This window comes from Malaclemys terrapin, chromosome 1 (genome assembly GCF_027887155.1).
Source record: "Malaclemys terrapin pileata isolate rMalTer1 chromosome 1, rMalTer1.hap1, whole genome shotgun sequence".
NCBI lineage: Eukaryota > Metazoa > Chordata > Testudines > Emydidae > Malaclemys > Malaclemys terrapin.
This window is the reverse complement of record NC_071505.1, coordinates 245106486-245119107: the sequence shown is the minus strand read 5'-3', so window position 1 is coordinate 245119107 and position 12622 is coordinate 245106486. Positions and strand designations below refer to the sequence as shown.

The 12622-nt window shown below is 41.3% G+C and overlaps 1 protein-coding gene across 4 annotated transcripts in view; it reads left to right on the top strand.

Moving 5' to 3' along the window:
• The window catches only part of ARHGEF7 (Rho guanine nucleotide exchange factor 7), a 192538-nt gene that overhangs the window by 102496 nt on the left and 77420 nt on the right, over positions 1–12622 (top strand). For all 4 annotated transcript variants that reach the window (XM_054011294.1, XM_054011286.1, XM_054011311.1 and 1 more), the window contains exon 6: positions 8251–8339. In XM_054011294.1, coding sequence (XP_053867269.1) covers positions 8251–8339 — 89 coding nt within the window. The remainder of the gene's footprint in view (positions 1–8250; positions 8340–12622) is intronic.

The following is a 12622-nucleotide window of genomic DNA, read 5'->3' as shown; positions in this document are numbered from 1 at the left end:
GCACCAGGGTAAGCACCCTGGTGGGCTGGGCCGGTTTGTTTACCTCCCACATCCGGAGGTTTGGCAAGTAAACAAACTGGCCCGGCATGCCAGGGGGCTTACCTTGGCGGGCCCCAGTATATACAGTATATAATGAACCTACCAAGTGATTTGGGAATATCTGAATTTGATCCTACGGTTCTGTGATTAATTGATAAGAATTGTTTTAGCTGAGTAGTTCATAGTCTGAAATTCTAATTATTTATCTATTCCAACAAAAATCTCTGGTACTTTACAGCAGTTTTTTAAAGAGAAAAGTAAAATTGGGGAAATAATTAATTTTTACCTACTTGAATGGACATTTGACCAGTCAAAAAAATAATTGGTTGATTGGTCTACTTTTATCAAATTAATGTAAAAAATGGTCAAATATTTTAAAGCACTAATTTATTAGAACAGTAACATCAGTAACAAAAAGAGCAAGACTTTATGGTCGTAGTAGGCTTAGCCTTGGGTACTTAGGTCTAATTTTAAAAAAAAGTTATTTCTTAACTGAGTTGTTTTAACTCAGAAAAATGTGAAACACAATGAAGTTCTAAAAAAATGAAAGAATAATTATTATTACCTTTTTTATTTATCAATGTTAGGCTAGCATTTAAATGAGCATTATTCAAGGGTGAACAGTTACAAAAAGGAAAGAAAAATGAAATTAAATAAAACAAACGTGGCAACTAAAAAAGAAAAGTAATTTTGAAATGCACTTAAGATAGGTAAGCAGCAGGCCAACTCTCTTAGCAGCTTAATGATTGTGCATCTTTTCTCTTTTTGTTGGGGGAGGAGTTTTAATGACGGTGAACTTTTCTCTCTCTCCCTCACTCCCTTGTGGCTTAATTTCTATGGCTATGTCTACACTGCAATTATAAACCCGTGGCTGGGCCCATGTTAGCTGATTTGGGCTCGGGCTGCAGGGCTGTTTAATTGGAGCATAGACTTCCGGGCTCACGATGTAACCCTGTGAGGTAGGAGGGTCCTAGAGCTCGGGCTACTGCAGTCTGAGACCGGAAGTCTACACTGCAAATAAACAGCCCCCACAGCCCAAGGCACGCGAGGCTGAATCAATTGTCTAATTGCAGTGTAGATATACCCTATGTTTGTCTAATCAGTTTAGATTGTAAGTTCTTTTAGGCAGGAACTGTGTCTTTAAATTGTAAACCAGCATGTATGTTAATGTCCTGGTATACAAGTAAAGATATCTATACACACACACATGCAATGTTAGTTCCAGAAGCTTGCAGCCAGTCAAGATGCTCAACTTTAATTTGGTCACCTTTTTCCTAACAGGTGGCATTAGCATATGGTAAAGTGAATGATCAAGGCATTTAAGTAGTCTTGTTAACAGATGGCACCAGGATGAAATGAAAAAAGGTAGGCTGCTGCCTACGTCAAGGCATTCTCGTTGCAATATTTTTTTAATAATTAAGCATGGACAACAAATAGGTGATCAATGGACATTATTTGTCTGCTCAGTACACCAGCTTGCCAAGCTTATGTGATGTAGCAGGTGGAAGAAGAGAGCCAGCACTATATGACCAACCAGCATTCTACAGGTCACTAGCAAGTGGTAGTCCATAGACCACAGTTTAAGAACTTCTGTACTACGATAGTCTTCAGACACCTGTATGTGTGTGACAGACGAGTTGTGTGAGGTAATATCTTTTGTTGGACCAGCTTTTGTTGGTGAAATAGACAAGGTTTTGAGCTTACAGAGCTCTTCCTCAGATCTGGGAAAGCTACCCAGAGTGTCACAGCTAAATATAAGGTTGAACAAACTGTTTAGCATAAGGAGTTCACATGTTGTAAGAGATCATTCAAAGAGAACTGCGCAGTTAACTCCTCTGCAGTCATAGGACAAAGGAGGGTAGTGAGTTATAGATTGTTGTAAAGAGCCATAAATTCAGCATCTTTATTAAATCCGTGATTTTTAGTATGTAAGAAAGTTATGAATTTGAGCTCCCAGGCTTTTTTTTGAAGGTGTTGTGCAGGTTTCTTTTGAGCATAGGAACTGAGAGGTCAGATATAGAGTGATCGCTTTGTGAAAAGTGTTCGTACCCTGTGTGCTGTGATATGATTTTGTCTTCTATTATTTTTCTGTGCAAGTTCATTTGAGAGCATAGTGATTGTCTGGTTTCGCCCACAGAGTTGTTGGGGCATTAGATGCATTGCATGAGGTACACCTCAGGTTGTGAGAGGCATGTGTAGGACCCTGTGGAGGGGGAGTATTGAGCACTGTAGCAGTGGAGATATGTCTGCAGGTTTTGCATCTGTTCTTTTGGGCTCTTGTGCCCCTTTGAGTTGGTGTGTCCTGGTCAGTGGGAAGCTTGTTCAGAAGTAGATTCTCCCAGGGTATTTGGATGGACCTGTTCCATGATGTGATCTACTTCTCTGGTGGAGTGTCCTTGTTTGGGGAAGGTGGTTTTAAGTGTGTTAAGGAGTATATCCTAGATTTTATCCTTACATAAGAACATAAGAAAGGTCGTACTGGGTCAGACCAAAGGTCCATCCAGCCCAGTATCCTGTCTACCGACAGTGGCCAATACCAGATGCCCCAGAGGGAGTGAACCCAACAGGCAATGATCAAGTGATCTCTCTCCTGCCATCCATCTCCACCCTCTGACAGACAGAGGCTAGGTACACCATTCCTTACCCGTCCTGGCTAATAGCCATTAATGGACTTCACCACCATGAATTTATCTAGTTCTCTTTTAAACTCTGTTATAGTCCTAGCCTTCACAACCTCCTCAGGTAAGGAGTTCCAGAAGTTGACTGTGCGCTGCGTGAAGAAGAACTTCCTTTTATTTGTTTTAAACCTACTGCCTATTAATTTCATTTGATGACCCCTAGTTCTTGTATTATGGGAATAAGTAAATAACTTTTCCTTATCCACTTTCTCCACATCGCTCATGATTTTATATACCTCTATCATATCCCCGCTTAGTCTCCTCTTTTCCAAGCTGAAGAGTCCTAGCCTCTTTAATCTCTCCTCATATGGGACCCGTTCCAAATCCTTAATCATTTTAGTTGCCCTTTTCTGAACCTTTTCTAGTGCCAGTATATCTTTTTTGAGATGAGGAGACCACATCTGTACGCAGTATTCGAGATGAGGGCGTACCATCGATTTATATAAGGGCAATAATATATTCTCAGTCTTATTCTCTATCCCCTTTTTAATGATTCCTAACATCCTGTTTGCTTTTTTGACTGCCTCTGCACACTGCGTGGACGTTTTCAGAGAACTATCCACGATGACTCCAAGATCTTTTTCCTGACTTGTTGTAGCTAAATTAGTCCCCATCATATTGTATGTATAGTTGGGGTTATTTTTTCCAATGTGCATTACTTTACATTTATCCACATTAAATTTCATTTGCCATTTTGTTGCCCAATCACTTAGTTTTGTGAGATCTTTTTGAAATTCTTCACAGTCTGCTTTGGACTTAACTATCTTTAGCAGTTTAGTATCATCTGCAAACTTTGCCACCTCACTGTTTACCCCTTTCTCCAGATCATTTATGAATAAGTTGAATAGGATCGGTCCGAGGACTGACCCTTGGGGAACACCACTAGTTACCCCTCTCCATTCTGAGAATTTACCATTAATTCCTACCCTTTGTTCTCTGTCTTTTAACCAGTTCTCAATCCATGAAAGGACCTTCCCTTTTATCCCAGGGCAGCTTAATTTACATAAGAGCCTTTGGTGAGGGACCTTGTCAAAGGCTTTCTGGAAATCTAAGTACACTATGTCCACTGGATCCCCCTTGTCCACATGTTTGTTGACCCCTTCAAAGAATTCTAATAGATTAGTAAGACACGATTTCCCTTTACAGAAACCATGTTGACTATTGCTCAACGGTTTATGTTTTTCTATGTGTCGGACAATTTTATTCTTAACTATTGTTTCGACTAATTTGCCCGGTACTGACGTTAGACTTACTGGTTTGTAATTGCCGGGATCACCTCTAGAGCCCTTTTTAAATATTGGCGTTACATTAGCTAACTTCCAGTCATTGGGTACAGAAGCTGATTTAAAGGACAGGTTACAAACCTTAGTTTACAGTTCCGCAGCATATTCTGTGCTGTCTGAGTGCCTGGCTGTAGATAACAGATTTCTTGGTGTGTTTGGGGTGGATTACTGAATCTGTGGAAGTAGGTGTGGTGATCCGTTGGTTTCTTGTATATAGTTGTCTGCAGCGTTCTATTGCTGAAGCTGATCGTGGTGTCTAGGAAGTTGATGCTAGTGTGGGAACATTCTAAAAAGAGTTTGATAGATAGGTAGTGGTTGCTGAAGTTGCATTGGAAATCTCAGAGGGAGTTTAAGTCCTTTTTCCAGAGGATTTAAATATCCTCGATTTATCTCAGGTGTATTATTGGTTTCACGGAGTGTTTTTTTGCAGTTCTTTCTCAAGGTGGCCTATGAAGAGGCTGGCATATCGGGGAGCCATCTTAGTACCCATGGCTGTTCCCATGATTTGGACAAAGTGTTCATTGTTGCTTGTAAAGTTGTTATGGGTGAGGATGAAATGGATGAGCTTGGTGATGTGTTTGGGCTACATAGCTGAGCGTTGTCCATTATCTTGTTGATGTTTGAGGCAGGCAGCGATGCTGTCACTGTGAGGGATGTTGGTGTATAGGGAGGTGATATACACAGTGGCCTTGTTTGTGTATCTTGGGAAGCCTGTAGAAGGCCCCTGGAGTAAGTTCATGGGGGATGAGGTTGTAGAGTTTCTCTTGGAGTTCTTTGGAGAAAGATTTGATGATATCCTCAAATTCTTGGGTGCATTGCAGTATGGGATTTTCTTTGAGTTCTTTATAATAAGTGGTGTCGGAGAGTACATCTGCAATGGATAAAAAATCCATGGCTTCGTGTCTCAGAGCCCGGTCAATTGACGCAAGCTCACAGGGATCAGGCTTTGCGGCTAAAAATAGCCGTGTAGATGTTTGGGCTGGAGCCCAGCCCCAACAGCGACACTGTAGTTTTTAGCCCCACAGCCTGAGTCCCATGAGCCTGAGTCAGCTGACCTGGGTCAGCTGTGGCTGTGTCGTGGGTCTTTTATTGCAGTGTAGATGTACACGGAGAGAGTTGTTGGTTGGGCTCGTTGACATAGTCAGCACTGTTGGGACCACGATGTTGCCCCCTTTGTCTGCTGGTTTGATCGCTATCTGGTGGTTGGATTTCAGAGACTGTATAGCTGTCCTCTCGGTAGCGGTGAGATTGTGGTGGATGTGATGTTTTGTTAAGGACTTCACAGTCACCACAGCCTACCACCCCGCACTGAAACCTAGCCTGTGTATTCCCCATTTTGTAGTTGTGCATTGATTTTTCCTTTCTAAGTATAGTACTTTGCATTTATCTTTATTAAATTTCATCTTGTTGAATTCAGACCAATTCTCCAATTTGTCATGGTCGTTTTGAATTCTAATCCCGTCCTCCTGAGTGCTTGCAGCCTCTCCTAACTTGGTGTCATCTGCACATTTTATAAGCAGGTTTTCCACTCCGTTATCCAAGTCATTAATGAAAGTATTGAATAGTACCAGACTCAGGACTGACCCCTGTAAGACCCCACTAGATATGTCCTTCCAGTTTGACAGCGAATCATTGATATTTGAATACAGTCTTTCAACCAGTTGTACACTTGCCTTATAGTAATTTCATCTGGATTCTATTTCCCTAGTTTGTTTATGAGAATGTCATGTGGGACTGTGTCAAAAGCTGTACTAAAATCAACATATATCTATCTATTGCTTCTCCCATCTACTACACCAGTAACCTCGTCCAAGAAGAAAATTATGTTGGTTTGGTATAATTTGTCCTTGACCTTCTATTCCTATTCTCCTCTAGGTGCTTACATACTGACTGTTTAATAATTTGTTCCAGTATCTGGGCTGACTGGTCTATAATTCCCTGGGTCTTCTTTGTTCCTCCCTTTAAAGCTAGCTACTGTGTTTGCCCTTTTCTAGTCTTCTGGAACCTCACCCATCTTCTGTGAGTTCTCGAAGGTAATAGCTAATAGTTCGGAGGTTGTTTCAGCTAGTTATTTAACTACCCTAGGATGATTTTCATCAGGCCTTTCTGACTTCAGTACATCTAACTTACCTAAATGTTCTTTAACCTGTTCTCCCCTATTTTGACTTGCGTTCCGTCCCCCTTATTGTTAATATTGTGTTGAGTGTGTGGTCACCATTAATCTTTTTAGTGAAGACTGAAGCAAAATAGGCATTAAACAACTCAACCTTCTTGGTGTTATCTGTTACCAGCTCTCTGCTGTTAAGTAGATGTACCTATACTTTCCTTCATCTCTCTCTTGCTTCTAATGTATTTAAAGAACCTCTTTGTACTGCCTTGTATATCCCTTACCAGGTGTAACTCATTTGGTGCCTTAGCTTTTCTGATTTTTTTTCTCTACGTGGTTGTGATGTTCTCTTGTATTACTCCTTAGCAATGTGTCCATATTTCCCTGATGTCATAGCAAAGAACTACAAAGAAAGAGTTGAGGGACAAAGCTACCACTTGCACCAAAACCTGCAGTCAGGCCAAAGCGTGCACAAGGCAGCTGTGGGGTGTGAAGGCAAAAGCGTATCTCATCACCTCTTCACTCAGCCTAATCCTGGGGATGCTGTGTGCATGGCCAGGCCCTGGGCATAATGCACAGCAGCCTGCGGATGGCTATAATTTAACAGCTGCTGTCCAGCCCTAAAGCCCCAGCTGGGTATTGGTGCAGCATGGCCTGCCCTGGCCCACACCCCTTTTCCTCTTGAAACTTCCTCCCGGATGGCAGTGTGATGGGGCGTGGCAAAAGAGCCCCTGGAGAATCCCCCTCCAATGCCTGGTTTATCCAACTCAATGGCAGATTCCTCATGTGATGTAAGGTGCTGCTCTGCATCTGAGAGTCTCCTCCCAGATTCTTAAAAATCAACTAACCAGAATTAAAGTTAAATTTTAAATAAAATATATTTATGAGTTAAAGTTTGACTGAACAGAAGAGTTTGTCTTCAAAATAGAGGCATGCCTAGATTTTCAGTAGGAGTGTTTTGATCCTACTACAGTTCATCTCAGACAATCAGTCATTTCACTATCTAGTATTAATAACTAAAGTACTTGTCTGAAGTCTGCTTATAAAACAAGTCTGTTTTAATATTAATTGAAAGGAGCATCATGTCCAGATGAATAAAGCCTTTTTACAGTATAATTGGCAATTGCTAAAAGAGCACACTCATTCAGATCTGTTACATCAGTCATGTGCACGAGGTCAGGAGGAAACTCTATACTGTATATCCCATCTTCTCATTTGGCAGAGAGCAGCTTTATATTTGAAATTCTTGCATCCCACTAGTGTTAAATCAAAGGAGTGGTGGAAGGAGGGTTGGGAGTGTTTATTTTGTGTCGGTATGTACTGCTGAGAGAAGCAACTCTCAGAACAGCTCATTAAGTGATTCGGTCTTGTGCTGCAAGCTGTCAGGACAGTCATTTTAATCTTGCAGACATATGTTGTCTCTCTACAGAGAGCATAATTGAGGAATAGATTCTTTATGGGGTTTCATTTTTCGGGGATGTTGTTTGGGGTTGTCTTTGTTTTGTTTTTTATTTATTTTTGGAAAATTGCACATATTCTGTGTTGATGGAGAAATTATTTTCAGCCGCAGAGGCATTTGTTTTACATAGATAATAAGTGTAATTAATATTCCAGAAGATCATCTGGTAAATCACTTTATTTCTCTACTGACTTGTACAATTTTTTATATTTTATTTCAACACACTACAAGAATAGTAAAGTTAGACTTTTTGTGGATTTTGCTTGTATCCATTTTAATTCAGTGAAAGCAAAAGTAATTTACTGCTTTTGTCTAAACATATGACACCTTCTAGACTACTGCAAATATCTAATTTTAAAATCACAGCCTGCCTGTGATAATGTGTTCACTTTTCAGAAGATATTGTGGTCAAGTTAATCTGATTGGCTGAAATCCTGGTCCCAATGAAGTTAATGGGAGTTTTGCCATTGACTTCAGTGGCGCTGGAAATTCATTTTTGTGAACATATACACCATTTTGATTGTGCATTAGTATGTAAGACTTGACTTAAACACATCTCTGTACATTTCTCAGGAAAGCATTGTTTCCACTGTATCTCATTTCAGTGATCTTAGAGCAGCTTGTTTGACCTCTAGTGTTGAACTATGAAATTGCATCCCACTGACAAAACATTTTACATTTCAGAAAAACCAGTCTCCCCCAAATCAGGAACATTGAAGAGTCCTCCCAAAGGTTTTGATACGTCTGCAATTAGCAAAAGCTATTACAATGTGGTGAGTGATCCCTTTCCTTATTCTGAATTATATATCATAGAATCTCAATAATTTGCTCACTGTAGAATCTGTATAAAAAGTGCCACCTCTTAGCCAAAATTAAAAAGCCAAGGCTGTAGTGAATTTTCACATTACCAAAGCCTTCATTATTTTTACAAAATATACTATTGTACATTTATGAATATGCTGTAAAATGTGATCATAAATAAGTTGAACTAAACAGTGGCAGAGTAAGTGAAGAAAGTTTATTTCTGGAGTCAAGTATCAGAGGGGTAGCCGTGTTAGTCTGAATCTGTAAAAAGCAACAGAGGGTCCTGTGGCACCTTTAAGACTAACAGAAGTATTGGGAGCATAAGCCATCTGAAGAAGTGAGGTTCTTACCCACGAAAGCTTATGCTCCCAATACTTCTGTTAGTCTTAAAGGTGCCACAGGACCCTCTGTTGCTTTATTTTTGGAGTGCATTTTATACTATTTTTATTCACTCATTAATTTGCAAAAATTGGCTATTTGCAGTAAATCTCTTCCAGTCATTTTAAATGAACAAGGTTATACTTTGGTTTAAGACAAAGGACAATTAAAGAGGTTAAACATTTGGGCAGAGAAGTTTCTTGTCCTCCCTGTCTCTTTAATCAACCTACGTAACTGAGTAATGAGCTGCTGGGACCTCTCCTTTACACCGTTTATCTGAACTTTCAGAAACAGGAAATGTGGAGACAGAAGTGGTTAACCCTTCATATATTTTATATATTTTCTTAGCATATTACTGCCATTGCTTTAGTAGATACAATAATATAATATAATATTATAAAACTCTCGGTAATTTTTTTAATGAATACAATAGGTTTCATCCCTTATTTATAAAATATGGGTATTTATGCAAATTCTGTTTACAATTAACACATTTATCATTTTTGTTAACTATTGCTCTTTGCTGATGTCAAAACATCAAGTCTTTTTCTTTTGCTTTGATTCAGCTGTTATTTTTTTTATGTGTTATTAATTTTCAGCAGGGCTCTTAAAGTAGAGAATATAGTTATTAGTTTGATTTTCTTATGTTTTGTGAAGAAGTGGGACCACCTCGAAGAATGCAATGATTGTACATAGCTCAATTATTTGAAACACACACACACACTCACTCTCTCTCTCTTTCTTTCTCTCTTCCCCTCCTCCCCTCCCCCCCCGCCCCCCCGGTACCCTAGATCGGGGATTCTCAAACTTTTTCTTTCTGAGGCTCCCTCAACATGCTATACAAATGTCAGAGCCCAGCAGGGGTGGGACCCATTTTGGGCTTCAGCTGTAGGGGAGGAGGGGTGCTTGGGCAGAGGCGTAGTTTGACTTCTATATCTGGGGAGCAGGCTCAGGCCAGCTCCGCACGGCAGGGTCCAGGGAGGCAGTGCAACCTCCACCCCCTGAGTCACTTCAGCAGGCCCCCCACCTGTCTGGCATGAGGGGGGAGCGCACAACCAAAAATTATAATTCAAAGGGGTGGGGGACTCAGCTCAAAAAGTTTGAAAACCGTTCAGGGTGCAGGCAGAAGGATAGGTAGGGGTATTGTGCAGGCAGGGGGATAACTCAGGGTGCCAGGAGGGGGGAGCTGGAGCTGTGTGCAGGCAGGAGTGTGGCTCAGGGTGCAGGGAGAAGGGTAGTTATGGGCTGTTTGTGGACGGGTGTAGCTCAGGGTGCAGGGAGCGGAGTACCTAAGGGTTCCGTGCAGGCAGGGGGTAGCTCAGGATGCAGGGAGAGGGGTAGCTAAGGGCTGTGTACAGGCAGGGGAGCAGTTCAGGGTGCAGGGAGGGGGGTAGCTAGGGGCTTTGTGCTAGGAGGGCCCCCCACTGTGGTCGCTGCTCCCCGAGGGCTCTGCCGGCCATGGAGCTGGGTCCTCCCACTCAGGCGGCTCTTACCGGCTGCACGAGCAGTCAGAAGGGGCTGGGAACTAAGGAGCAGCCACAGCCCCGCTTGCCAGCAGCAGACGGAGGAGATGGGGCAGGACCACACCACCCACTCTGCTACCAGCCAGGGCAGCAGCCCAGCCCCACATTGCCAGGCTGTGGCTTCCTGCCCCCAACCTGCCCAGGGGGCAGAGCCTCAGGGGGTCAGGGAGATTGGGGTGGGGATGGAGCCACCCCGGGGCTGCCCCAGCTCTGGTTACTGCACTGCTGTTTGGGGGAAAAGCAGGGGGAGAGAGGCAACGTCCTCGTGCCTCTCCCAGACTCCACCCATGGGCTCGGGTCAGGGCTCTGGGGCTCACGGACCCCCTGAAACCAGCTTTAAACCAGACCCCTGGTTGAGAACCACTGCCCTAGAGTGCCTCTATCAATAGTTAATATTATTGGGAATGGATGGCCGCTGATGGATCATGTATTGCATCCGATACCTGCTAGCCAGGATAAAAAATAACGGGTCTGCCATTTACCCTTTGCAATCTGAAGGAATCATACTTATTTATAGATCTAAATGTAACATGACAATCAACTTGCTATTTAAAGGTGTGTAAAGGTATGTAATCTTAAATACAAAACTTCAAAAAATTGGCAGTGTTGCTGTGGGTTTTTAAAACATTGCTCACTTTTTACTCCTGTGTTTTCCTTGATTTGAAAATGTTAATGTTAAAATTTTTAGCTGTAAAGTGATTTTCTCAATGATACCATCCCATGGAAATGTGCATGATCCTGTTATGGTTTGAAGTTGTCAGTAAGGAATCAGTTAGTGCCATTTCTCTTAGCCTTTTCTCTTATCTCCACCTATTTTATTTCATTTTGTTGGGTCTAGATAGTTAGTTGATGTGAAAATGAAAAAAGTGGAAGGAAAAAAATCTGACTCAGTTTCACAATATCGTATTCAGATTTTTGTTCCAGGCCATTTTATGATCCACAAATGGGCCGCTTGAGAAAGCAAGCTTTGTTCAAAGTATGACGGGGGGGGGGGGGGGGGAGAGGAATTACCTATCTTACCTTTTTTGATTCAGAAATTCAAACTTTGACCAAGTTAAATTCCAAAATTTTTATTTTCAAAATTGAAATTTTTACACCCAAATAAGACCAGAGATGTTTTTCATGAAATCACACTTTGTTCTTCAGTGACCTTAGGCACAAGGTAATGGGTCTGTCAACATGACAGACTTTACTTAGAATACATTTTGCATTTATTGTCTGAGGATTAATCCTTCTAAAGTTATTAGAGTATAAACATTTATGTTCAACAAAGATGCAACCTGTATCTCTCTAGTTTTATTTCTTCATAAATAGTAGTAAATGGTACTTTAATATTGGCAGAAACTAAAGGGAAAAGAATAATCAAGGTATGAAATTCAGTTTTCTAGACTTTGACTTAATCTTTTAGAAGCTAGTATCTAAGCCTCCCTTTTGTTTTGATCAGCATTTTAGATTTATTACGAGTGTTTTAATTAGTATGAAGTTTTCAAATATGAACATAAATCAAAATTTGACCTGGTTGAAGCTTTCCGAAAATTTTATCTTGGAATGAAATTTCATTCATAAATAATAAATACTTTTACAATCTGTATTAGGGGTAAAATCCCCCCCTCCACAGAAAGCTGATGTAAATGGACTCTTCATGAGCAAACTACATGGGAGTTAAGGTTGGGAATAGCCACTGTTCCAACCTCTGGTCTTAAACAAGATTGCCCTAAAATCTTAGCTCTTGTATGGGTGTTTTGAAACTGGCAAGCTTGGGTGTGGTGGTGCTTGTGGGATTCTAGTAACGTATTGATGCATGGTAATAATCTCCAAGGGAATATGGTAGAGGTCTATAAAATCATGACTTGTGTGGAGAAAGTAAATAAGGAAGTGTTATTTACTCCTTCTCATAACACAAGAACTAGGGGTCACCAAATGAAATTAATAGGCAGCAGGTTTAAAACAAACAAAAGGAAGTATTTTTTTCCATACAACACACAGTCAACTTGTGGAATTCCTTATCAGAGGATGTTGTGAAGGCCAAGACTATAACAGGGTTCAAAAAAGAACTAGATAAATTCATGCAGGATAGGTCCATCAATGGCCATTAGCCAGGATGGGCAGGAATGGTGTCCCTAGCCTCTATTTGGCAGAAGCTGGAAATGGGCCACGGGGGATGAATCACTTGATGTTGACCTGTTCTGTTCATTCCCTCGGGCACCTGGCATTGACCACTGTCGGAAGACAGGACACTGGGCTAGATGGACCTTTGGTCTGACCCACTATAGCTGTTCTTATGTTCAAGCCTCACAGTAGGTTTTTGGAGAAAGAGTTGTGATACTAGACAGTCCTCATGGAAGGAGGAA